General features: G+C 42.1%; 1 protein-coding gene across 1 annotated transcript in view; it reads right to left on the bottom strand.

The window, feature by feature from the left end:
• Positions 1–27796, bottom strand: part of UBA2 (ubiquitin like modifier activating enzyme 2) — a 985116-nt gene that overhangs the window by 193139 nt on the left and 764181 nt on the right. Inside the window, exon 16 of the mRNA XM_044081921.1 lies at positions 7704–7840. Within this exon, the coding sequence (XP_043937856.1) occupies positions 7704–7840 (137 nt within the window). The remainder of the gene's footprint in view (positions 1–7703; positions 7841–27796) is intronic.

Here is a 27796-nt window from a genome sequence, read left to right on the forward strand (position 1 = left end):
AAGTTTCCCCAACGGGGTACTTAGCTTTATTGAAGACTTTGGATCTGAAATTCGAACACGAAAATCTCAGTAGTCGGCCGACCGGCACTTGCGAACTGCTTCTGCTTCGGGCACCGCACGGCAAGAAAGACGGAAGAAAATGTCGTCGGCTGCTTCTTTTATACCCCTGATGACCTGAAGTCAGTGAAGGGCGACAGCAGCTGACGCAGGACCCAAGACTTTGGAATTCAGGCCGACTGAGGGCAACCTGCCAGCAGGATTACCCAAATGTAATGACTGCCACAGTGAAACACGAAGAACATCCATGCAACAGCATCAGAGGAGAAGTTGATGTTATGCAGTTTGTGCAGCAGAAGAGTGTGCGAGACAGTGTCGAAAGCTTTTGAGAGGTCCAACAATGGGCAAGAAATAAGATTATGGTTGCCCATGGCTATAGAGACGGTGTTGAGGAAGGATAATAGAGCTGTAGTGGTGCTATGTTTGGGTCTGAAGCAGTGTTGAGTGGGTGTAAGCAGATTTTCCTGTATTAGATACTGCATAACTTGTTTATGAATACATTTTTCTAGTACTTTAGAGAGAGGGGAGAGGATAGCGATAGGTCTAAAGTTGGAGATATCCAAGGAGTCATCTCCTTTGTGTATAGGTAGAGTGTAGCATTGTTTCCAGATGGAAGGGACTTTAGATTCAGAGATAGAGCGATTAATTAGGATAAATACAGGGAAAGAGAGTCAGCTGCTAGTACAAGAAAAATGGAAGGAATATCGTCAGCTGATTCTGAGCATGGTTTTAATTTAGAGAGTAGAGTTTTGATGTAGCTAGTAGGTACAGGTTTGAGGGAGAAGCTATTTGAGGAGATTGTATTAGGAGTAGGTTCAGAAAAGTTGGAGATGTTAGTAGTAGAGGAGTTTGGGTTAGGGTTCAGTAGCTTAGATATTGAATCGATAAAATAGGTATTGAAGATAGTGGCAGTTTCTTCACGTCTTTTCTGGGCATGGATTGGGGGAGCTAAGATTTCCAGAATGTAATATTTGGTTAATGGAATTCCAGAATTTTTAGGATTAGATTTTTGGGCTGTGGAAGGTTTGTTATAGAACTCCTTTTTATCTTTGTGGTTTTTTTTTGTTGTCAGATGTCCAAGTTCTTTATATTTTTGCAAGACTGCACGGAGCTTAGTTTGTGACTATTTTTCCCATAATTTGTCTCTAGTTATCATAAAGGTATGAGTGGCTTCTGAAAGCCACAGAGATATGGTGGACTTAATTCAGACTTTGCGAGGGGGAGCAAGGGAGTCTAAGATGCTAAGGAAGGTGGAGTTGAAAGCTAGGACTGCTACTTCTAGTGGGAGTTGGATAAGGAATTTCTAGTTTACTTTACAGAGGAGGGCATTAAAGGTTTCTGGATGGGAGTTAGAGATTTTGCGACAGGTGATAAATCTGGGAGGTTTTGAGAAATGGGGAGTGAACCTAAGCACTTTTATATGGGAGTGATCGCTCAGGGTGTTTTGGTAGGGTTTCAGGGTTATGACATTTGGAAGGATTAGATACAAGTACCCAGTTGTTGCCTGTTACCATTCAGTACAGTTTATCTTGGAGGGCAGGGAGCAAATGTCCCTGCTAAAGCAAAGATTGTTTTAATTCTAAAAAGTCCTTAAATTCTAGGCATGGTGAGGCAAGTTCTTTTTATTGAATTGGGTGCACTACTCACAACAAGAAAAATTGTAAGTCTCTACCAAACATCATAAGACATCAGGAATCTTTTACTGAAATTTTTCCTGTAGCCATACTTATTTATTTAATTATTCTTAAAGTCAGGAACCTCAAAAATTAGATCAAGCATTTAATTTAAGGTCACTGAAATACACAAAATATTTGAGTGTCAAATAATCGTACAAGAGTTCCCAAGGCACTTCTCTGGAAATGAATACCACACACTTAAATGCAATACAAAATACCACAGCCACAGAACCAAATAATAAAAAACTTTAATGTCTTTAATGCCTCGACCAAACACAGCCATCAAGGAGTACATTTCTAAACATCAGACCATTACAATATATAACACAAAAGTTAACAGCCTTAGCAATCAATTACACATCAATTACCAATTAATTAAATATTTCCAACTGCACTCAGTGATTAACCCTTTGGAAACCAAAGTGTTAAACTTTAAAATACACATAGCTTCTTTACTTAAAAGTTTGTCCTTAACAGAAACTTCTCCTACAGTCAGCTTTACCTGTTCCAAAATACACCTTCAAAGTACTTCAGCATTACCCTCATGAAAATCTTTTAAAATGTAAGCCTAAAGGACTTTCTAAACGACCTTATTATGTCTGAGCCCTCTGACTTTGCCCAATGTAAAACAGGTTGCAGGGGAACTGAACTGCATAAACAATTCTTTCAGTATTACAGGTAAAATCTTTCTTAGGAATAAAACTAATTTCATTAATCCTATTAAAATGATATACTACTAAATTACATACTGAAAACTTACCACACATAGCTTTTACTGATTTTTGAATACTAGTAACAGGGCAAATTTAGTATGAACTAAAAAAATCTGATAATCTGTTACCATTTTTAAAAGAAATGATGGGATATGGTTTAATTAAAGTGATCAAATTTTTATCCATCAATAATGTGACAATATTATTTTAGCAGTTCAGCTACTTGATCACTTAAAACATTACATATAGTCACAAAATAAATACCTCTAACATTCCCCTGCATCCAATTTCTCTGATATAAAATACATGTCTCTGTTGCAATTTCCATATTTTTTTTCTATAAGATCTAAGAGAGCTATCTTTCTCAAATTCTGTATTATTGTCAGCTTCATTCTGTCAATAATGACTATGGCCAGGGAATCATAAACATCCCCTTTAGCATATGCCTTACTAACAAACATATCTGCAAGTTTTATAAGCTTCATCAAGAAAGACTCCATCTTGATTACACAACTTACTGAGTCTTAAGAACTCCCTATAGGGCAATGCAGTAATAAGATGTTGGTGTGGCAGCTAGTGCCATGCAAATAAACATTCCCTTCATCAAATTTTCTATAAACTGAAGTAATTCTTCCATCCAAACAACCTTTTAATGTCACATCCAAAAAAATAATCTCAGTACCAAACTGTAAACCATCAAATATAAACTTAAATCTACTACACTGCAAATACTGTATAAATTGATCAACTAAACTAATACCACCTTTACACAAAAACATTAAGTTGTCTATAAAGCAGTAATATTTAATCACATATTTTCTAAAAAAAAAAAATGAATGCACATACAAATATTAAGCTTCAAATGTTGCCATAACAAAGTTTTCATGCATAGGGCAAACAATGCCCCTCATGGTTGCTTCCCTGTTTTTGATAAGAGTTTATTAAAAAAAAAAAAAAATATATATATATATATATATATATATATATATATATATATATATTTAAACAAAATAGTACCACTTCTGTTATGAAATGGGGCAAGGCAAAATCTTCTAAAAAATATTGCAGGGCTTCCACTCCATGTGCATGTTGAATGTTTGTGCAAAGGCTCCGTTCAGAGTCATCCAAAACATATCTTGTTCCCACTTAACTTCAGCAATTTTACTTAAAAGTCTGCCCTTATATAAGAAGGAATATTTAAAACAAAGGGCAACCAATGTTTATATAAAAGTATTTCCATACTGTGTAAAAAGCATCTCCAAGCAGAAACTATTGGTCCCCAAATGGTTAAACACTGAGTGCAATTGGAAATATTTAATGAATTGGTAATTGATATATAATAGACTGTTAAGGCTGTTACTTTTGTGTTGTATATTGAGATGGTCTGATGTTTAGAATTGTACTTCTATGGAAATTGCCTAGAAGGGCCCAACAGAGAGAAGAATTTTAGACCAAACATTTTCAGAAGGGAAAAAAATGAAAAATAATATGAGTTGCTCTCCCTTTTATACATGTACTGGGCTAAGGTCCTTGGGGAGGGATGGCATCTAGCTTCATTCTGTGAGATCTGAAAAAGCTCAAAAAAATCAGAACAGAAGGACAAGTGTTGGTCTTCATCAATTTCTCCCAAATAAGGAATACTATTGTAGCAGCAACTCTTACAGCGAACACATGGAATCTGTACAGGTGAAAAGAATGATTAAGGGCTTTAAGCCCAAAACTGCACAATAGTACACTCCTTGCCATATTAGTCTAGAACCTTAGTCTCCTTGTCCAAAAATAAGATGGAAAAGTGCTACAGTCTTTCGAACCTATGCTAGATTGGAAAGATCAAAAAGAGCTGGCGTATTAATAATGCCTGATCAAAGTCTAATTCCACTGAACTGGATGCTTGTAAAGAGTACCTATAGAAGTCTGGCTGCAATAAGGCTGCATGAATGCCATCCTCTATGACTACCTCCATGGGGGGATGTCATAGTGTTCTCCCCCCTCCTTTTCAAGAGGGACTGTAAAGCATTTCAAAGTGGAAGAAATGGAACGTAGTGACTAGCCCACTAAGTAAATCATAAGCTCCAAGCTTTTCCAAAGGAAAGGAAAGGGCACGGTAGAAAGGGCTGCAAGGTGGGGAGAAAATCAATGCCCCTATCCACTCTAGAAAAAAATGGCATTAGGGTACTCAAAGACTTCACAAAGGACCTGGAGTGGGCCTGAGTCCCTATCTCCCTACAAAAAAATCCAAGGGCAAGTTTGTGCAGTCATGAAGAAGGCCAAGTATTAGACAGGCATATCCCTAAAGTTGGGTGGCAGAGATCTAGTGCCCAATAGCAAGGGCAGTGTGAAGTCATAAGAGGCATCAAACCTAGCACTAGCATCATATCAGGTTTCCTAAGGGTACACTTCAGTACATACTATTCAAGCTTCAACTAAGACCTGAACTGGGAGTCACAGAGTGGGAAGATGGAGCAGCCCGCACATCAACTTAAGCCGCTGGAACATGCTGGGTCAGGAAGGAAAATGATTCAAACTCCCACATGACCACAAACATTTAACATCTAAGATATGATGCATAAAGTCTGGTACAGGAAAATAAGCTACTTTCTGATCTAGTAACCAGTTCTGGATAACCATGATAGCAGCTGAGTGACTCATGGGATCAGGATGGTAAACAATGAGCTGCAGCTAACCAACCAAAATGTACCCTGAGTGCTAAGCTCAGAGGTTTGTTTCCTTTGGTCCCTTCAGTGTCTGCAGAGGTATAAGGTAAAGCTCTTACTAGCAGAGGACAGACTCAAAATCTACAAGGACCAGATGTCTGTTAAGGACTGGGCTACTGTTTACTCCCTAACTCTCAGCTTTTGAGATGGTGCCTTGGCTGAGATGAGGCTGTGTTTAGGACCTGCCAGAGGATTCAAGCACAGGAAAGAAAAGCTGTGTAAAATCTTACCATACGAGGTCATAGTACCTCCTCTTTTGTACCTCAGACATTTCTGAGGAATCTCATTTAAAGTGCTCCTTCAACCTACTAATTGTTTCATTGAAGGTCCAGTGACTCTTCCTCTGGGGATCCATATCCCAAGGGTGAAGACAGGGAGTTGTAGGAAAGAGATTCCTCAGAGGAATCTGAAAGGACCTCCTCTTCCCTGGGAACTTTATCTGTAGGCATGGGCCTAGGGCTTAGGAAAGGAGGAGAGGTGGAAGCAGAAGTAGGTGCAGGCACTGAAGACTCTGGATGAAAGCCTGCCAATCAGGCATGCTTTCTGAAAAGGGGGAGATGTGTTTTCTCTTTTCCCTTCTTTTTAGAGGGACAGTGGATGTCTGTCTTCCAGAAACTGGTTACTGGAAGGGGTCGGAAGGCTCAGATGACTCCAAGAAATGCTGGCCCCACCCCCCAGCATCAGCTAGCAGAACCGGAATAGCCTCAGCGGACGTGCTCTTGCCTGTGGATGGTGAGGTGCCCTTAGAGGTACCAGCAGCCTCCAAAGTGGCGGATCTGGAACCAGATCCTGAAACCAGGCCTATGTCGGCCAGAGGCTGGGAGTCGGCCGGAAGAGGCTCGGCAGTAGTCGAAGGCCATAAGGTCCTGGACTTCTTTTTTGGTTGTTTTAGGGGGACGTCGGAAGAGACCCCCTCCTCCCCCATTGTAAGCGTGAGAAGTTTCAGATGTTGGTTCTCGAGGTACAAGTTTAAAGCATGCAACAGACTATGCAAAGTTTTCGGTACAAATGCCTGGCAAATAGGGCAGGCCTTGTGGTAATGAGATTTTCCCAAACAGAAAAGGCATTTATCATGGGGGTCCTTATGAGGGATCTGGCATCCACACTGACACTTACCCTTTCTGGATGACATTAACAAGCAATAACCAAAATTAGAAGGACTGAAAAAAGGTTCCTCAAGGGGGTACTTATCTGAATAACGAATATGATGTCAGCAGTAACAGGAACACCTAGCACATGACTGGCGTCTGAAAAGTTCTGAGGGCTGATGCGTGCCAACATCACCTTTATGGCCCACAAAATCTTGTCCACGTCTAGTACACCACAGAGGGACTGAAAGCTTTTAGATACTGGCCGTACATAAGCGAGACTGAAGGGATAAACCATATGCAGAATACTGCAACATGAAGAGAAGGACATCTATCAACACCATTTTCCTAGAAGCAAGCCAGCAAGAGTTCCTCCCTGTGACATCCTCCAGTGGCTAGACTGAACCACTGACACTTAAGGTAGTGCTTTATATTGTGCTTCACCTCCAGGTAATACAGACAATGCTTGTGTAAAGCCTTGGCTGTGGTCACAGTCAGATTATCTGTTTTCACCAACATGTGTCACAATCGAGATCTGAATTGTGTGAGTATCAGAAAAGAACTGAAGTGCTCCCAGCTGGTTTCATGGGATACAGAATGATGAAACCGTAATTATACTACAGACAGCATAGGTTTAAGTTACTGTCTCAGATGCTGCAGGAGTTGACCATGGGGAGATGTAAATGTGCAGCCAAACTACTGGGGGATGAGATGGTGCAAGGTTGCTGCTGGAGCAGCATCTAACAGAATACCTCAGTTATTTGCTCCAAGCAGAAAGCTGCGACTTTGGACCATAAACACAGGCAAGGACTGCGCTACACTCAAATTAAGTAGATCAGGTGGTGGAAGTATGCACTCACACTAGGTGTGGACATCAACACAACTGTCCAACATGAAGACTGAAGTAAGCCGCACGAAAAAAAAATAAATAATTAAAAAACTACCGCATCACTCCCCAGTTCTTGTCTCTGTTGTTCAGAGACTCTAGGAGTTGTTCAGACTTGATGGGTGAGGAATGGGGATAAAGAATAATAATAAAAAAATGGTGTGCTCTGAGGTTAGCCAGACTACATGCCCAATGAGTGAAGTTATGCTGTGCACCAACATCTGGCTCATGTGCTCCTAGGTTCGAGGAATTTCAAAAGAAAAACAAAGATGTAAAACTATGAATATTGGAGAGGAAGGACAATTATTTATTTATTTATTCTTTTCTTGGATATGTCAATGTCCAATCAGGGTGGTAACCAGATTTCCTGTATCACTACCAATCCTATCACTTTGGCTTACTGCCTCTGCAAGGGGAAGACTCAGATCCCCCCTCCCTCCGTACAGCACAATGTTAGGGTGATGTCCAGTCACACTGGCTATCCAATACTGTTAGGAATACAGGCATAAGACCGATAAGCATGAAAAGAATATGTGGATGTAACAGTGGTACGTAGGATGTAGCCTTACCAGCTGATGTAGATGGCTCAGCTCCATCATCACTGCCATTGGTCATGTTTTTTGCAGATTCATCTGCTACCTTCTGAGGGGCCTTCTCAGGAGCGTCTCCAACAACTTCAAAATCGATATCCTTTCCAAGATCATCACTGCAAATATAACAGTAAATAAAACATGTTTGTACTTCTTTCCAAAGGTATCAAACAGTTCTATTAAGACATAAAAATGTTTAAAAAGTATTCATTAAGTGCTTTCATCCCCTCAGAATGGGGACTTCATCAGAATACATGCCTTCTATTAAATCCAACATTTATAGCCCAATGTGATGATGACATCACAGCCACACAAACACTTTGTTTAAAAATACAACTTATAAACATCTATACCATATTTAATACATTTGAAATAAACTTTCCTAACTTCATGGAAATTTTTAACATAGCCTTTTGTCCCTCTCTTAATTAACAGGGGTTTTACAGAAATAACTTCATTTAAAGCAATACCCTCCCCTGCCTGCAGCTTGACCTGCCATTTGACTTCTTTTTCTTTCATTAAATTTCTGTAGTCCCCCCACCTAGGGTTAACTAATATGTTCTCTAAGATCCCAAAATGTCACCATAGACCTTTGGTTAAAACAAATTGTGAATAAAGTGGAGCATTTAGTAAAAGATTCATGGGATTTTTTGGGTAGAATTAAGGAAGAGCTTTGGGAGAACAATTTGATTTTTTTGGCCATCAATGTAGTGGATTTATTCACTTGTATTCCTAGAGAAGAAGGATTAGACATGTTTGGTTTCTCTAATGAGAAAGTAAATTTAATAGTTGACTTCATGGAGGTAGTTTCAGACTACAATTATATACATTTTGAAGGAGAATACTTAAAAAAAAAAAAAACAAAGGTGTATGCCAATGTTGCATGATCTAATGGTGGAATAAATGTACACAAAGTAATGATGCCCAGTTAAAGAATGCATTCACAGCAGTGATGTGCACTCCCTTCATCCTAACAGAGTGCAAGTCCTCTTCAAAATTCACTTAATTTCATACACTTTTAACCTTCAACTCCTCTAATACTTTTCACGATTTCAGAGGACCATCCAGCATAGTAGCAAAATAATAAAGTACTGTGAGGAACTCACCATAACAGTGTTTGAGCATAGCTGTTGAGAAGTTACTTATTGAAAAGGACTTTGCAAGGAAATATCACACAGGACATTAATCTAAATGTGAAAAGCCCCCTAAGTTTCCAAAGGACTGACAAATCCAGCATCTTACAAGCAAACATTTATATCACGTTATTTCAGCACTCAACACGTTGTAACATATTCATAAAGGCCAACTCAGAAAACAAAGAAATAAAAATCTAGCAAATAATGAAGAAGTGGTGCACAGAGGGTAGCTACACAGAACAAAACAAAATTAACAATGCATTGTGGGAAGTTCTTCACAATACTGGTGTCTCTTGCTTTCCTGTCTTTTCAGTAATCAACTTTTGGGAAGAAGTCGTAAACCATGACACCTACAGGATGGAGGGAGCAGTTGCAGCATAAACTAGAATCAATTCATCGGCAAAACCTTTTCAAGTTCTAGAAAGTACATGTAGTTTGTAATGTTTACTAAAAGCATTATCAAAAAACTCACAAATACCAACAGCACACAATGCTCTAAAATAGAATGCCAAAACAGCCCTCCTTAGAAGCTAGTTAATTTGCAGTTAGAACAATAAATGTACTTAGCCAATTTTTGAAAGTTTGCTCTATGATTGAAGAATTCTTGTCTGATTTCGCCCTTAAAATAAAAATGTATGTTCATCTTGGCCTACAAGGCAAAAGGAGGAAAATGAATCCTCCAATTAAAAGCAACATCCAACATAGTCTTTGGCAAAAAAGAGATTACTGGAAAGCAAACCTGTAAAATGGGACAAGGGTCAAGGCTACAGAAGCTTGGAGTTCAGATACTCTTCTCACTAAGAGAGAGCTGTCAACAAAACTGCCTTCAAAGTTATAAACTTCAAAGAAATACAGTTTTCTGCAACATTTTAACACATTAAATCCCAAGTAAGATTCCTTCTCAGCAGAACTTGACAAAGTATATCCTCGTGGAACTTACTTGAGGATAATGAAAAAAGTGGGGGATCTCATGAAGACATCCAGGAAAAAAGCTGAGCAGTAGAATTTTACTAAATAATATGAGAGAACCTGGTCAAAAAGTAGTAAAATCTAATACCAGTAATAATTTAACTTATAAAGGGAGACCACCACTAACTTGACAGTAGTAAAAGAATCATCCATTTCAACACACAGGATTATCAAATGCATTCATCAAAAATCTTAACCACCTCCACAGAAATCACTGGCAGGCAAGTCAAAGTGGCCGATATATATATATATATATATATGTATATGCATCTTCAGAGAGGCACAATACAGTACTGTTGTATTAAAAACTTGACAAGAAGAACAAAAGCAAAGATAAATACATGTGCCAAAATTGGGTCTTCCTCTCTGTCAAGGCACTACAGAGAATTCTCTTCCATTTTGCTAGGTACAATCTTCTTATGTTAGGCTTCCTAGCCTCCCACACAACATTTAGCATGCCCTCTAAGAACATGTGCCTAAATTGGATGAGTGATGCATCATCCACCTGGTAAGTCTTAAGGTATGTAGGTTTGGATGAAACAGGAACATTTTATATAAGATTACGGAACAGACACATTGAGGCAACAGTATGGGTTTTGCCCATGGTACACTCGGCAGGAAGAGGAATATATAAATAAAAACAGGCTGAGCCAGTCACCACGGCTGATATAAATCCACTTTAATTGTAGAGACAAAAAGTAAGCGCTTTCACGATCCTCTCGACTGCTTCATCAGACTCAAAATCCTTTCATACACCTACTTTTATACAGTCAATAATCAATTAAAACATTAATTAAAAACATCAATTATTCAATTATGCATGCTAAAACTTCATATAAGGACTTCATTTAAAAAGTATAGCAAAAAATATATTTGTCTGATAATAACAAAAAGAGCATTTGTTTCCTTTTTATTAGAAATATCTCTGTAGTGCTCCTGCATGCGTTCCTTTAGCATACGATTAGTCAAATGCTCTTTTTAAGCATGTAGAAACTAAGGGCAGACAGCATTCCTTTAAATTTATTGTTCTAGAGATTTTGCAGGAAGGAATGAGGGGTGGGGACATAAAAAAACAGGACTGAGCTTACAGAGCAAAGATGGATACTCAGACTGAATGCACATACCTCTCCAGGGATTAATGAGGCAGTGTCCCTGAAATCCTTTCTAAAAGCTAGGACACTTAAGCATTAATGAGTTATTATCAGACAAATGTATTTTTTGCTATACTTTTTACTACTTTAAATGAAGTCCTTATATGAAATTTTAGCATGCATAATTGATGTTTTTAATTATTTTTTTAATTGACTGAGTGTATAAAAGTAGGTGTATGAAAGGATTTTGAGTCTGATGAAGCGGTCGAGAGGATCATGAAAGCGCTTACTTTTTGTCTCTAAGTGGATTTATATCAGCCGTGGTGACTGGCTCAGCCTGTTTTTCTTTATATCTGATTATTTTGTGTGAGCCAGTTCTTTATCAGGTAGCTGGTGCTATTTTCTTTGCTAAGATGAATATATGCTGTTTTGGCACAAGGGAGCTACAAAAAGTATGTTTTATTTACTTCTCATTAATTTTCTTTAATATCCTGGGGATTAGGGGTACTGGAAGGAAAGCATAGAAAAAGAGACCAGCCCATTGAAAGGAGAAATTGCCCGATGTCCAGGTTTCTATAGATGCTGTTTTGGTGGACAAAGTTCTCAGTTGCCTGTGTCTGGAGAAGCACAAAGGACTAATTTTGGCATACCCCACACATATGTGTCAGGTCTCAGAACAAATCTCATTTCAACATCAATTTGTGTGGGTCAGCTTGTATCCCACTCAGCTTGCCTGTTAAGAAATGCCTACGAAGGGAGATAATTCACCTACTGGGTCGGACCTGACTCTTGGGCAATCTTCCAAGCTTACACCACTAACCTGCACAGTAATTAAGAGTGGGTACCGCCTTAACTGTTAAAATACCATATAACTAGTTATAAGAATGTTTTGGATCCCATAAGTTCACTTTTGCTTCTAGAAGTTGAAGACTAGTATTATTGCCATCATTTCTTTGACACTGAAATGTATTGCCCAGAAATTCTAGTTGCATGAACCCTGAGAGTTTGGCATCTCACACACACTCCCCAGGCTGTTTCAAATGACTCTGTGGTGCAAGTTTTAGACCCCTGGGCCATCCTGAAAGATACCCTGAATTCATGTGCATTGGGTACTCTAGTCATCGAGTGTGCCGATACCATCTGTTCCTGATGTACCACTGCAGCTTCCTTGTATGCAATCCTTATAGAAGGACCATCACCAAGCAGGAAGTAATACACTTCAGGACTCTTAAAAACTCCCTTGCTGTGATGGTGTACTGTTCTGACACAGAGGAGGAACACAATGCAATAACTTTCTGCCAAGAGAAAAAGTTCTCTGCTGACCTGCATACAATAAGGTCCCCAGGAACTGAACTTGCTTTGCTAAGGTCAGAAAGGACTTGTTTACAGATAGGCACAGGTCTTTGAAACATGCTAGGACAAAGGGCAGTGCCTTCTAAATTTCTCCTAGAGAGGCTGCCTGAATCAAGCAGTCATCTAATTAGGGGTAAATATGAATGTCCTTGATACAGCAATAGCAATTACTTGGGCCAGGCACTTTATAAACACCCCAAATGCAGCAGACAAGCCAAAGGGCACAGAAATCTACTGGTAGTGCACTTTTGCTGCCTCAAATATTAAAAACCTTCTCTGTGCATCTGCAAGGAGAATGTGAAGGAAGGAATCTTTAGAACCGATACAACATTACAGGCCTGAGAGAAAAGAAAAAGTGGAATCCACTTACAGTGTAAGCATTTTGAATTTTGGTACTGTTGCATATCTGTTCAAAGTTGTTTTTTTTCTTGGCACTATAAACACAGCAATATTCCATCCTCTCTTCAGCTTTCTAAACTGATTTCAATAACTCCTTGCAACTGAAGTCCTGTGAAAGTGCAAAGACCAAGTCAGAGTACTCCTTGGGAACTAGATGAGTTACTTAGAGTCTGGGTCTATTTAGGAATTGCAGTTCGTATTCCAGTTTTACAATAGTAAGGACCAACTTGATCCTGGATGATGACCTCCAACTCCTTCACAAAGAAGCCAAAGGAAATCCCTGTTCTTATGGGTGGGCAAGAGGTACGAGAGGAGGGGAAAATTAATTTTGGGCTTTAGGTTGAAATTTCTAGGGGAGGAAGAGGGATTAGCCTGATAATCACAGCTGTTCTTTCTGGGTACAATGACCTGAAGGCCCTTGGGCTTTTAAAAGTGCTCTGCTTGCTGTTTTCTGTAGTCTTCTTTCTTTTGTGAATTCCATTTTCCTTGTTAAACAGACCAACCTATGGCACCTAAATTCCTGCTACAGTTCACAGGTTGGGAATTAAAAATTACTTTACATACTGGATGCTTTTCCTTTCTCATCCAGTCTTTGAAACACCTTTTCAGTGGAGTATCTGAAAAGGAAGTCTCTCTGTCCAATGAACTTTCAATAACTCCATCTTTGTCTGTCATGGGGTATACTCCTCAGCCAGTCACGTTTCCCATTCACAGTACCAATAACTACTGTCTAGCATGATGCAGCCAGAACAGCAGAGCCATATTTCATACAGTGTATGACAACCTGCATACTGAAGCTGCACAGCTCATGCAACATCCCTTTCAGGTCCTTCCCCATATGTCCCTCTGCCATAGTCTCCAGTTGTGCTAACAGGGACTCTTGAAACTTCATCATGAGTCTGGCAATTGAAGGCCTGATGGCTAGGGTAGGAGACGTCTAATTCCTTCTCCAAAGTGGTTGAGTCATCTACAGACAACCCCTGCCCATACTGGCCACAGGCAACAAGCCAGAGGTAAATTTGAGATTTCCCATCCATTGGTCCAAATTGCTTTAGAATAGGTTTAGGGGAAAAGCTCCGTTTCACATGAATTTTCACTCTATTATCAGTAACCCCCGATACTGAAGGTATCTCCAAGGATGGATGTCTAAATTTTAAACACATGAAATCCTAGGCCAGATGAAGAGGTCAAGGGATGTAATCAAGGTAGCGGCATGGGACAAAGCACTGCTCAGCCTTGGCTGTGGTAAGCTTGCAGGTGTCTGGGTCTGGAAATCTTAGGCCTCGGTACAGCTCAGTGGCGTTGGGTCATGGTAGTCACCAGATACTACTACACAGTTTCTGCTAACTTTTTCACAAATTAATAGTTTTGGGATTATGTCCTGCACTTTACTAGGCCTTACTTCCAGAGGGTCTCAGAAACTCACCCAGACTAACCAATAGTGCAAAGTACATGTAGCTAAGAGCAAGCTGACCACCAAGGGGACTGCACCAGAGATTTTAGCAGCAACTGACTCAAATTATGAGGGCTGCAAACTCACTTTTCAATCTTACAGTCATCAGGCCGAGGAAAAGTTTTGGACTATGTGAATGGGTTTCCGTTTCTTTCTCCCTAGGGCACTTCTTAAAGAGTGGCTAGTGGACATGCTGGCTAATATCAAGGCAAAGTGGAGCTAAGCCCATGACCTCCTCTGAAGCAGACAGTTCAGAAAATTTTCCATTTGACTCTGGACTCTCCACTGGTTGAATAAGGCACAATGAAAACAACTGCCCACATCATGTTCTATGCCTACTCAGAATAAGCCATATGAATGGAAATCCTTGCCTGGGATTGGTTTCTCACACACAAGGCAGTTACTGACTTTTTCAATTTCACTATTATTTATGGCCGAAAACTCAATAAAAACAACTCATAATTACACCCTTGGAGGACAATTATTCCTACAAATTACAACAATGATAACACTCCCCTACGAGTAGACCCAGTGGCAACAGACTTGAGAAATCAGGTTGACAGCAACCGGAATTTTGATCACCGTGTGTCCAAGACAGTGAGAAAATTCTTCTACATGGCGCAACCTGTAAGTAAGGGCATGGCATCCAGATGTAAAGAGATTACAGTTCCAGAATACTCAACCCTCGTTAGATCAATGATTGAGTACAATGAATCCTTAGGCATGTACCTGAAAAGGCATTTGCAACAACTGGAATGGTCACAGAGGTTCCTCACTAAAAGAATACAGGGTATAAATAATACGTCCTATGCAGAAAGTACAGTTCTGTACACTTACCATAAATGTAGATGTTAGAGTGTATTCACTGTTGCAGTCATTACATTTGGGTAATCTGCTTGCAGGTTGCCCTCAGTCGGCCTGATTAACAATGTCTTGGGTCCTACATCGGTTGCTGTCCCTTCTTCCATGATGTCAGGTCGTCAGGGGTATAAAACATGCAGCCAACGCCATTACATTTTCTTGTCCAGATGTCAGGTGCCCCCCTAATGGGGAGCAATTAATCATAAAAACACAAAGCTATACCTCCAACAAAAAAGCAAATACACCAAAAAGGTATTTAAGCATAGTAAAGGAAAGTAGAGGTATAGCCAAAAGAAGTTAGGGGGCAGGAGGGAGGATAACCAGGACTGCAACAGTGAATACACTTGAACATCTACATTTATGGTAAGTGTATACAACTGTACTATGTTCTTCGTGTTTCACTGTTGCAGTCATTACATTTGGGTAGATTCCCAAAGCTATGGTTGGGAGGAAGAGTTTAGGTAGCATTAGGGCCAGCTATAAGGCCCTGCAAGACTGCAGTGGAAAAGCCAGCTCTGGATTTAGAGAAAATTGGCAAATGATAATGCTTGGTGAAAGTATGTACAGAACTCCAGCTAGCAGCTTCTAGGATGTGTCCCTGGTAGGAACGCCTCTGAGAAAGGCTGTAGAAGTAGATGCAGCCCTGGTGGAGTGAGGTCTGATCCCCTGGGGGATAGGTTTTCCATGGTGCTTATAGCAGAAATGAATGCAATGGCTTATCCATTTAGAAATGGTTTTGAAATAGCCTTCCCCTCTGCCCCTGCAGCAAATGCTACCATCAGTTGTTCAGATTTTCTTTGAGGTTTAGTCCTGTCCAAGTAGAATCTAAGTTGCCTGGGCACATTCAAGGAATGCATAATCCGTTCCCCTTTGTTCTGTGGATTGGGAGAGAAGGTTGGTAAATGAATGGACTGATTAAGAGCCACACTGGATACCTTCTTGGGCATGAAGGATTGATTGATTCTGAGTGAGACCCTGTCCGCATGAAAGTCAATGAAAGGCTCCACTGCCATAAGGTCCTGTAATTCAGATACCCTTCTAGCTGAAGTGATTGCTAAAAGGAAAGCTGTTTTCCAAGAAAGAAATTTTAAGTCTGCAGTAGCAGCTGGCTCGAAAAAAGGTAGAGTGGGTTTCTCCAATACAAAGTTAAGGTCCCAGGCGGGGGTTGGAGCTCTCCTGGGTGGTCTCAAAATTTTGGCCCCTCTGAGGTACTGCTTGAGCAGTGGATGAGAGAAGAGGCGAGGTTCTGTGTTATAACGAGCTGAAATGGCTGAGGCGTGGATTTTAATGGAGGAAAAAGACAGGCCCTTGCGAAGCATCTCAGTTAAGTATTGTAAAATCTGAGGTAAATTGGGTGCCGCTGTTCTCATCCCTTGAGATTGGTTCCAGGCCCAGAATCTTTTCCATTTCTCAGCATAAGATTTTCTAGTACTAGGCCTCCTTGCCTCTAAGATGACATCCATCACAGGTTTGCTGAGGGATGGTAAGGGAGAGTTTAAGTAATTAGCCATGCTGCAAGGCTCAGTGTTGGAAGCTGAGGGTGCAGAATCTGGTTCTCCTGTTGAGGCAGCAGGGAAGGAGTCTGAGGCAGGTGCCATGGAGATAACTGTGACGCACTGTGCAGGAGGGAGTACCAGTGTTGGCACGGCCAGTCTGGAGCAATCAAAATCATCCTTGGTTTGTCCTGTTTGACTTTTAGTAGCACTTTGGAGAGCAGAAGCAGTGGGGGGGGGAAGGCATAGACTGATAGGTATTTCCAGCTTTAGGACAGAGCATCCACTTTCCAGGCTTGTTTGTGGGGATTCCTTGTGCAAAATTAGTCCAACTGGTAGTTCTAGGGGGAGGCAAAAAGGTCTATATCTGGGCTCCCCCATTCGCTTGTCAACATGTTGAAAATCCTTGGTTCCAGTTTCCACTTGTGTGGGTCCATGATGTTTCTGCTTAGTCCGTTTGCCAGTGTATTTAAATTTCCTGGCAGGAATTGAGCTTGTAGGTGCACTTGGTAGCTCAAGGCTGTGTTCCACAATGCCATTGCTAGTCTGCAGAGGGGGTAAGAATGTGTACCCCCCTGCTTGTTTATGTACCACACAACCATGGTGTTGTCCATCTTTACCATTAGTTGTTCTGGAAGAATGTAGTCATTGAAGGCTGTCAGAGCATTCTGTACAGCTAACATTTTTTTTGATTGATATGCAGGTGCATTTGACTTGGGCTCCATTTGCCATGAGTACACTTCCCTGCCAGGTGAGCCCCCCCATGCACAGTCTGATGCATCTGTTGTTAGGGTTTGGGTGGCAGGGGGTGGTGTGAAAGGTAGTCTCTAGTTTTGGTGGCAAGCCTTTGTCCACCAAAGGAACTCTAGGCGTAGGCAAGGTATGATAGGAATCATTGTTTCTAGGCTCTGAGAATGTTGACTCCATAGGCTTTTTAGATACCACTTGCATATGGAATTAGAAGAATGCAGGAGGCCATGAACCCCAATGCTTGCAGTATTTGTCTTGCAGATAGCATAGTTTTTGTGGCCACTTGTTTGAAGTAGGGTGTCAAATTAATTTGCTTTTCTGCCATGAGGTAAGCCATCTGGGAAGTTGCATTCAAGCTTGTTCCCAGGAATGTAATTTGTTGACAGGGTAGCAGTTGTGATTTCTTTTCGTTTATGGTGTACCCCAGACAAGTTAGAACCCTTTTTACAAACGCCAGATGATTCAAAAGTATGTCCTGGCTTTCTGCCTGAATTAGACAATCGTCCAGGTATGGGTACATTTGAATACTTCTTTGCCTGCAAAATGCAATAACTGGAGCTTGGCACTTTGTGAATACCCTGGGCACAGTAGATAAGCCAAAGGGCAGTGCAGAGAACTGATAGTGCGTGTAGCCCGCTTTGAAGCATAGGTATCTTCTGCAAGATTCCCTGATTGGAATGTGCAGGTATGCTTCTTTTAAATCTAGTGTTGCCAACCAGGTTGTCTTTGCCTAACATAGGAAGTAATTGGTGAAGAGTCAGCACCTTGAATTTTGGAATCTCCAGAAAGGTGTTTAGAGTAGTCCAGGATTGAACGTCATGATTTGTCTTTTCTGGGTACCAGGAAAAGTCTGGAGTAGAAACCTTGTCCCTTTTCCTCTTCTGGTACCAGTTGAATAGCCCCCATGCTTAAGAGAGAAAGTACTAGTTTTTGAGCCTCTGCCCACTGATTTGACGGTAGGTCCGGCCACCCACTTGGCGTTGGCAACGTGTGGAAGTGAAATCTGTATCCCTAGGACACTATATTTAAAACCCATTTGTCCTGGGTAATGAGTTCCCAGTTCTTTGCATGAAGAGCAATCTTTCCCCCCCAAAGGGGCAGTCAGAAGACAAGTGCTTGGAAATTTTAAAAGGAAGTCATTGAGACAGTTTACCATAGGGGGTGTCTTGTTATTCCCAGACTTGGAAGTGGAGGCCTCCCACTGCTTAGTTCTGCGAGTCCCCTGGGACTGAAACCTGGGTTTTTTGCTGTGTCTGGGTTTGGCTTGAGAAGACCTGGAAAGGACCAATTCTTAGAAGGCCAGTGCCTACTAAATCTAGGAGGCTGAACTTGTAAAAAATCTTTAACAATTTGCATAGATTTAGCTTTATCTTCCATATTTTTATGAACTTCTTCAGCCTTGTTGCCAAACAGGCGGTCCTGATTTAAAGGAGCATCCAACAATTTAGCTTTAACATGATCAGGCAAAGATTGCTCCTTAAGCCAAGCATGCCTTCTAAGCACAGACCCAGTAACAGCAGCCCTGCAAGAGGCCTCTAAAGAATCAATACCACATTGCAAAGTATGCTTTCCAACTTGTTCAGCAGAATGCATTAAATCCTGTAAGTCTCTATTTTCCACACAGTCAGGAATCAACATAATTTTCTGTTTAAGCAGTCCAATAACATGTTGCTGATATTTTAACATATGAAATTGGCAGTTTAAAGATCTAATTGCCCAGGTTGCTGAAGTATAAACCTTTTTACCCCATCTATCCAGCGCCCTGGAGTCTCTATCAGAAGGGGTAGGATTTTTAGCAGTAGAAGCCTTAATACCCTTGGGCTCCTGTGAAATAGTCCCTGGACCTGCAATAGGATTTTTGAAAAGGAACTCGTGGGACTCAGAGACCCTGTAGTATCTGTCAGGTTTACTGGGAGCAGGAGGCAGGGAATTATGGGCCAAACTGGATTCCGAGAAAGCATCATCAACAATGTCTAGTACAGGAGGAATAGCCAAAGGCCTATGCTGAGGTAGGAGAAGGAAATCCCTAAGCCTCTTTTTTGAATCAGAAAATTCCTGGCTTTCCCAGTGAAAATGCTCCCTAATGGTATGTGAGGTTTCCCCAAAAGAAAATTCCTCAGGAGGGGAAGCAGTGGGAATAGAGTCCTCTGCACCAAAATCCTCATAACAAGGTAAGGACAAAACCAGGTCATCAGAAGAGTCAGCAAAAACAGAATCCTGATCAGAAGATTCATAATCAAGCTCAGCCCTACGCTTCTTGGGGGGGGGGGGGGGGTTGGCTACCCCTGCTTAGAGTTATTAGATCTTCAGCCATTTTTATTATTTTTTAGGTATAGGGGCCTGAGCATGTGGCCTGGGCGTCATTTTTTTAGACATGGATCGAGATTTAGGCCTTAGTAATGAAGGAGGCATCGATTTAATATGCAATCCCGTAGGCCTGAATACACCCTCAGAAGCTGGTGCCTGCGCAGCGGCTCCGGACCCATCCAAGGTAGAGGACATCCACGGGTTCCACAGTTGCAGTATCTCGCAGCATACAGGACTCCGAATGGATCTCAGTAGAGGCCTGTGAATCAGAAGTAGCGGGTATCAGGGGCTGCGAAAGAGCCTCACTGAGTACCGGCAAACTGGCGACTGGCTTAGGAGAAGCGTCGTCGGCAGTTTTGGACCTTGGCGGCCTGTCTCTGTCTTTATCTTTGCGTTTTTTCGAAATCCCAGTAGTCGGATGGCTAACCGATGACATTTCCGGATAATTAAACCGAGAACCGAAATATTTAGAGGCAAAAATATATCGATGATGGATAGTGCGCTGATTAAATAAAGCACAAAACTGACAGCAAGGTACGTCGTGGTCAGGGCCTAGGCAAGGAATACATTACGAATGAAAATCTTTATGAGGTATTTGCTTTCCACAAGTAATGCAATTATTAACTTTTACTGACATCGGGGTACTTAGCTTTTAGTTGAAGAGTTTGGCTCTGAAACTCGAAAACAAAAATTTCAGGAGTCGGCCGACCGGCACTTACGAATTGCTTCTACTTCAGGCACCGCACGGCAAGAAAGACTGATGTAATGGTGTCGGCTGCATGTTTTATACCCCTGACAACCTGACGTCATGGGAAAAGGGACAGCATCCAATGCAGGACCCAAGACTTTGTTAATCAGGCCGACTGAGGGCAACCTGCAAGCAGATTACCCAAATGTAATGACTGCAACAGTGAAACATGAAGAACATCACCTCAAAGCCTGTCCCTGTACTCAGGTTCCTACAGACTACTGAGGATTAATTTAGGCCTAACCTACAAGCCATTTTCTGATTCAACCCTGACGGATCTGCTACAAATCTGCAGAACAAACAGCACCAGAATTACCTGATCTAAGGATCTAAACCTTATCAGAGACTTAAACAAAATGTGTTCGGGGGATAGGTATGTTCTCAGAGATTACACCTCCTCTGGAATAGACTCCCCATTTATGTGAAACAAAGCTCTTCCCTAAGCCTATTCAAATGTAATTTGAACCAATGGATTGAAAATCACAAATTCACCCTGGCTTGTCACCTGTGGTGCTTATGGAGGGGCAGTTTGTAGATGCCCTAAGTCACAATCATATACCAAAGCTGTTTTAACCCATGGGCACTGATAACTGGCAACATTGGGCCATAAATGGCTAGGCTGAAGAAGGCTCTAGGGCCATTAACCTAGTAACCTCCTATGATCCTATGTGCACTGTTAATTACTAAAACAGTGGGAGCTTATCTAGAACCAAGTTGCCCAGGGAAATGGAGCATCTTCCAGGAATGCTGTATGTAACCGATTCTTTCCACAGAGCAGGAACCATAAAAAAACAACAAACCTAAAACAATAGTCTAAACAGATAAAAAAAATCCTTTTTGCTAATGAAACTGACAACGTGTCATGTTTATCAGACTTTTGGAACGATTTTATTAAGGTTTAAACTGCAGGCGGATGAGCGCTGACCATGAAGTTTGATCAATTAGATTAGTCTTATTTATACCACCGTGTACAAAAAAAAAGTGCAAAGTGTCTTCATTATTAACAAGCAATTTGGTGTTATATAGCTGGATAATAAATACGTGTTTTTCTTAGGATGTAGTTCAAAAACAGGTTGCATAAACTGATCAATTGTGCAAATATATCAACTTATTCAGTTTCACTCAAGTAACCACCTCACCCAGTAGAGCTGACAAACACAGTAACAGGCACTCAACTACTAGACCGGATCCTTGCCACCTCACCCTCAAACAAGCACCTTTGGCTGTTTTCCCAGACAATATCAGTGCCCAACTCCACGCATTTATCACAAAGCAAACAAACCACACCCAAAACACTGTACATTAAAACAAGTACGTAGACTATCATCTATTATTAAAAAACCTTTACAAACTTCTTCCAATACAAGCAGAATACTTCTAAAACAAAACAAAAAACTACCACTAGAAGATGCTAATTATTTCAACAACACACTCCTTAACGTACTACATGAGTCAGCTCTCATTAAGAACAAAAAGGTCCAAAAGCAACCCTGCTCCAGGGCTCAACAAGGAAACGAAACAGCTCATGCAAAATAGAAACAAACGCTGGAAGGCATGGAATAAAAACAGAACATCACAAAAGTGGAAAATTTTTAAGACAACTTAAAATTGATGAAAACAGGTCAAAGTAGACAAAACTGCATTCTTTCACTCAACAATACTCACAATACCCCGATCTTTTCTTTCCACCAAATACCTACCTCAACTATCAAAAATTACCCTCAAACTGAAAATCACTGCATCAGCTGCTAACAGGCTCCCATCCAAATACCTTAAGTTAGCTGCTGACGTCCTGGCAAACCCCATCTCAATACTCAGATATATTACAGAAAACTATGTACCCACTTATCTAGAAAAAATCATGTATTATACCACTTTACAAAGGTGGATCAGCCACAGACCTCTTCAACTAGTGCCCAACTGCAATTCTTTCTCCCAGTCCAAAATCTTAGAAAGATTGCACACACTCCAAACTCCTAACCCATCTCATAAACGAAATACTCTCTCCCACACAACATGGTTTTTAACCACACCACAGCACAACAGCTCTGCTTAGTTTATAAGAAACCATAAATACCAACAGAAACAATGGTAACCTAATGTGATGTCAGGTACTGCCAGCTATACCAGGAGAAGTAGGGCAGTGGATGTGTAACATATGACAGCATAGCTAGCTGAAGTCTTGTAAAGAATTATAAGTTGTTTGTATATCAAGCTGATTTGTACAAATGCTTGTGTTGAAAAATGCATTTATAAAGCTGCTTGTGTTAAAAATGTACAAAGAGTGGGTCCTGCTGGACAGAAAAGAAAGTACAGTTGTGTGCACTTACCATAAATGTAGATGTTCAAGTGTATTTACTGTTGCAGTAATCACACTTGGGTTATCTGCCTGCAGGTAGCCCTCAGTTGGCCTGAATACCAGAGACTCTGTATTTCTGCGTTGGATGCTGTTGCTCCAGGACTGACGTCAGGTCTTTGGGGGGTATAAAAACAGGCAGCCGATGCCATTACATCAGTTTTTCTTGCCCCAAATGTCAGGAGCCCCCCCCCCCAATAGGGCGTTAAGTTATGGTGGGGGAAAACACCACCAGAAAAAGTAAATACCAATACCCCTGAAAGGGGGGAAAGGCATAGAGAGTTTAGGGAGAGAAAACCAGGGGGCTGGAGGGAGGGAAACCAGGACTGCAACAGTGAATACACTCGAACATCTACATTTATGCTGAAGAAGGGTGAAAGCAGTCAAGAAGAGTTAGGGCTGGCTAGAATGCCTTGCAGGACTGCTGTTGCAAAACTTGCCCTGGATTTGGGAAAGATAGGCAGGAGGTAATGCTTGGTGAAGGTGTGTACTGAACTCCAGGTAGCAGCTTCCAGCATGTCCCTGGTAGGGACTCCACTGAGGAATGCTGTAGAGGTAGAAGTTGCCCTAGTGGAACGTGTTCTGACCCCCTGAGTGGTAGATTTCCCATGGTTCTTGAAGCAGAAATGGATGCAGTGTGCTATCCATTTGGAAAAAGTTTGCTTTGAAATGGCCTTGCCCTCTGCCCGTTGCAAAGCTGACTACTAACGGGTCAGATTTTCTGAAGGGCTTAGTCCTGTCAAGGTAGAATCTGAGCTGTCTGCACGTCCAAGGAGTGCAGGATCCCTTTCCCTTTATTTTGAGGATTAGGGATGAAGGTAGGCAAATGGATGGATTGGTTGAGAGCCACACTAGACACCACTTTAGGCATAAAGGAAGGGTTAGTTCTGAGGGAAACCCTGTCAGTATGGAAAATATGAAGAGTTCCACAGCCATAAGTGCATGTAGCTCAGACACTCTTCTAGCTGAAGTGATGGCCAGAAGCAAGGCTGTTTTCCAAGAGGGGAATTTTAACTCTGCTGACACAGCAGGCCCAAACAGGGGTAGTGTGAGCTTTTCAAGTACAAAGTTAAGGTTCCAAGCAGAGGTGGGTGCTCTCCTTGGCAGCCTTAAGTTGCTTGCCCCTCTCTTGAACTGTTTGATAAGAGGGTGAAAGAAGAGAGGTGGCTCAGTGTTGTAATGAGACGAAATGGCAGAGTCATGGATCTTAATGGAGGAGAAGGACAGGCCTTTGTGGAGTAGATCTGCTAGGTAATCCAGGATTAGAGGCAGGGAGGGCAGAGTTGTGTCCTCTCCTTTAGACTGAATCCAGGAGCAGTACCTTTTCCTCTTATCAGCATAGGATTTCCTTGCACTGGGTCTTCTGGCTTCAAGGATGACGTCCAGCACCTGCTTGCTTAGGCTGGTTACTGGGGGAGAATTCAAGGAATAAGCCAGACTGCAAGATTTAGGGCTTTCAGTTGCGGATGCAAGATCTGCCCCCCCCCCCCCTGCTGAGAGAGTAGGGTTGGGTTCTGGTGTAGATGCCACGGTGGCACCAGTGACAGGCTTCACAGAAGAGAGAACCAGTGTTGGCATGGCCAGTCCGGGGCTATCAGAATTGTCCTTGGTCTGTCCTGTCTTATCTTGAGCAATACTCTTAAAGAGGAGGGGCAGAGGGGGAAAGGCACAGATTGAGAGATTTACCCACTGGAAGGATAGGGCATCCACTTTCCAGGCCCTGCTGTGAGGTGTCCTGGTGCAGAATCTTCTGAGCTGGTGACTGCAGGGGGAAGCAAAGAGATCCACCTCTGGTGTCCCCCATTTCTGAATCAGAAGGTTGAAGGTGCGTGGCTCTAGTTGCCACTCGTGTGGGTCGAGGAAATTTCTGCTTAAATCCTCTGCCAGTGAGTTTGGTTTGCCTGGCAGGAATTGAGCTTGCAGATGTACATGCATGGCCAAGGCCATGTTCCACAGGGCCACGGCTAGCCTGCAGAGTGTGCAAGAGTGGGTTTCCCCCTTGCTTGTTGATGTACCACATAACTGTGGTGTTGTCTGTTTTTATTAGTAGGTGTCCTGGTGAGAGTAGGGATCTGAAAGCTGTCAGAGCATGCTGCACAGCTAGCATCTCTTTCTGGTTGATGTGCAGATGCATTTGACTTGGGCTCCAGTGGCCCTGAATGCACTTGCCATCCATGTGTGCCCCCCAGGCATAGTTTGATGCGTCTGTGGCTAGGGTCTGGGTGGCGTGGGGTTGGGTAAAGGGCAGTCCCTTGTTGTGGTTGCATGCTGCTGCCCACCAAAGAAACTCTGTCCTTAGACAGGGTATTATGGGAATGACAGTTTCCAGGTCCTGAGAATGTTGGCACCAAAGACTTTTTAAGTACCACTGAAGTTTCCTCATATGCAGTCTGGCATATGGAATTAGTAGGATGCATGAGGCCATGAACCCTAGGGCTTGCAGGATTTTCCTTGCAGATAGTTGGGTTCTGGTGGCCATTTGAGTAAAACAGCCTGTCAGATAGGCTTGTTTTTCTGGAGTGAGGAATGCCATCTGGGATGCTGTGTCCAAGCTTGCTCCCAGGAATACAATTTTTTGACTGGGGACTACTTTTGATTTATTTTTGTTGATGGTGTACCCAATGGAGGTTAGTAGGTTTTTTACAAATGTCAGGTGCTGCAACAGTATTTCCTGACTGTCTAGCTGAATCAGGCAGTCGTCCAAGTATGGGTAAATTTGAATATTTCTCTGTCTGCAGTAAGCAATGGATGGAGCCAGACATTTTGTGAATACTCTGGGAGCAGTGGATAAGCCAAAGGGAAGTGCAGAGAAAGTACAGTTTTGTACCTACCATAAATGTAGATGTTCGAGTGGTTATGCTGCTGCAGTCATCACACTTGGGTTATCTGCCGTCAGGCAGTCCAGCAGTCGGCCTGAATTCCAAAGCCTTGGTCCGGCGTCGGTTGCTGTCGCTTCTTCCCTGACGTCAGTGTGGCAGGGGTATAAAGAGGCAGCCGATGCAGTTTTCTTCAGTTTTTCTTGCCCCAGATGTCAGGTGCCCCCAAACTAAGAAGGCAAAATAAGAAGGTTGCAAAACATACCTTAGTGCAAAACAATGGTACTAGTTGTAAGCAAATACACCATATAGACATGCATCCCAAAGGTTGAAGTACATGGAGGTATAAGAAAAGGCCTTGTTAGAAAGAGGGGATGGAGGGAGGGTAACCTGGACTGCAGCAGCATATCCACTCGAACATCTACATTTATGGTAGGTACAAAACTGTACTATGTTCATCGTGCTATGCTGCTGCAGTCATCACACTTGGGTAGAGTCCCAAAGCTATGGTTGGGTGGTAGGAGCTAAACTGGGTTAGGTGCAGCTAAGATGCCTTGCAGAACTGCAGTGACAAACCCAGCTCTGGTTTTTGAGTACAGAGGAAGGTGGTAATGCTTGGTGAAGGTGTGCCATGAACTCCAGGTAGCTGCCTCCACAATGTCGTTGGTTGGGACTCCTTGGAGGAAGGCTGCTGAGGTTGCTGTAGCCCTGGTAGAGTGAGACCTAATACTAGCAGGCATTGCTTTCCTGTGGTGTGAGTAGCAAAAGCGGATACAATGTGCTATCCATTTGGAGATGGTCTGCTTTGAAATCGCCTTTCCTTCTGAGCCTGGTGCATAGGATACAAGGAGTTGGTCAGATTTTCTGAAGGCCTTTGTCCTGTCCAAATAGTAACGTAGCTGTCTGTGAACGTCCAAAGAGTGAAGGAGTCTTTCTCCTTTATTCTGTGGGTTTGGATAAAAGGTGGGCAAGTGTATGGTCTGATTGAGAGCCACACTGGAAACTACCTTTGGCATGAAAGAAGGGTTGGTGCGTAAAGATACTCTGTCCTGATAGAAAATGATGAAAGGTTCCACTGCTATAAGGGCCTGCAGTTCTGAGAGTCTGCGTGCTGAGGTGATAACTAGCAGCAGGGCTGTCTTCCATGACAAGTATTAGCTCTGCTGAAACGGCTGGTTCGAATGGAGGAAGTGTTAACTTTTCCAGAACCAAATTTAAATCCCAAGTTGGAGTAGGTGGTTTTCTGGGGGGTCTTATATTTTTTGCCCCTCTGAGAAACTGCTTTAGCAAAGGATGAGAGAAAATGGGTGGAACCATATCATATTGAGCTGAAATGGCTGAAGCATGGATCTTTATGGATGAGAAGGAAAGGTCTTTGTGTAGCAGCTCAGTTAGATATTGGAGTATGTGCGGAATATTTGGGATACCAGGATTTAGGCCTCTGGCCTGGTTCCATACACAAAATCTTTTCCATTTGTCTGAGTAAGTTTTTCTGGTGTTGGGCCTCCTGGCCTCCAAAATGACATTCTGGACGTCCTTTCAGAGAAGTGTTGTTTGATAATTTAAGGTATTTTCCATGCAGCTAGATTTAAGGTCCTTAGCTGACTGTGAAGTATCTGAGAGTTCTGTTGGGTTAACAGCAGAGGGAATTGAGGTAAGATCCATGGAGGGCTGTGAGACAAGTTTCGTAGTAGTGGGTACCAGTGTTGACGTGGCCAGTCCGGGGCAATGAGGATCATCTGTGGTCTCTACGATCTGGTTTTCAGTAATACCTGGGAGAGTAGCGGCAGAGGTGGGAAGGCGTAGACTGACAATGCTGTCCAACTGAATGATAGGGCATCCACTTTCCAGGCCAGGTGATGGTAAGTCCTTGTGCAAAATCTTTGTAGCTGGCAGTTGTTGGTTGAGGCAAACAGATCTATGTCTGGTGGTCCCCACCTTTGAGTTATCATTGAGAATACTTGTGGGTGTAGTCTCCACTTGTGAGGGTCTGTCAAATTTCTGCTTAATTTGTCTGCCAAAATGTTTTCTTTTCCTGGCAGGAATTGTGCTTGCAGTTGTACTTGGTAAGTTAATGCTGTGTTCCACAAGTCCATTGCCTGTCTGCATAGTGGGTAGGAGTGCGTCCCTCCTTGCTTGTTTATGTACCACATAACTGTGGTGTTGTCCGTCCTTATTACATGATGTCCTGGATGCAAAAGGTCCTTGAAGGCTGTTAGTGCATTTTTTACAGCTAGCTTCTCCTTTTGATTGATGTGTAGCTGCCTTTGGTTTGCAGACCATTTGCCCTGTATGCATGTCCTGCCATGTGTGCACCCCAGGCATAGTCTGATGAATCTG

The sequence above is a fragment of the Protopterus annectens genome, chromosome 8.part1 (assembly GCF_019279795.1).
Source record: "Protopterus annectens isolate FY-2018-M chromosome 8.part1, PAN1.0, whole genome shotgun sequence".
Classification (NCBI taxonomy): domain Eukaryota; kingdom Metazoa; phylum Chordata; order Ceratodontiformes; family Protopteridae; genus Protopterus; species Protopterus annectens.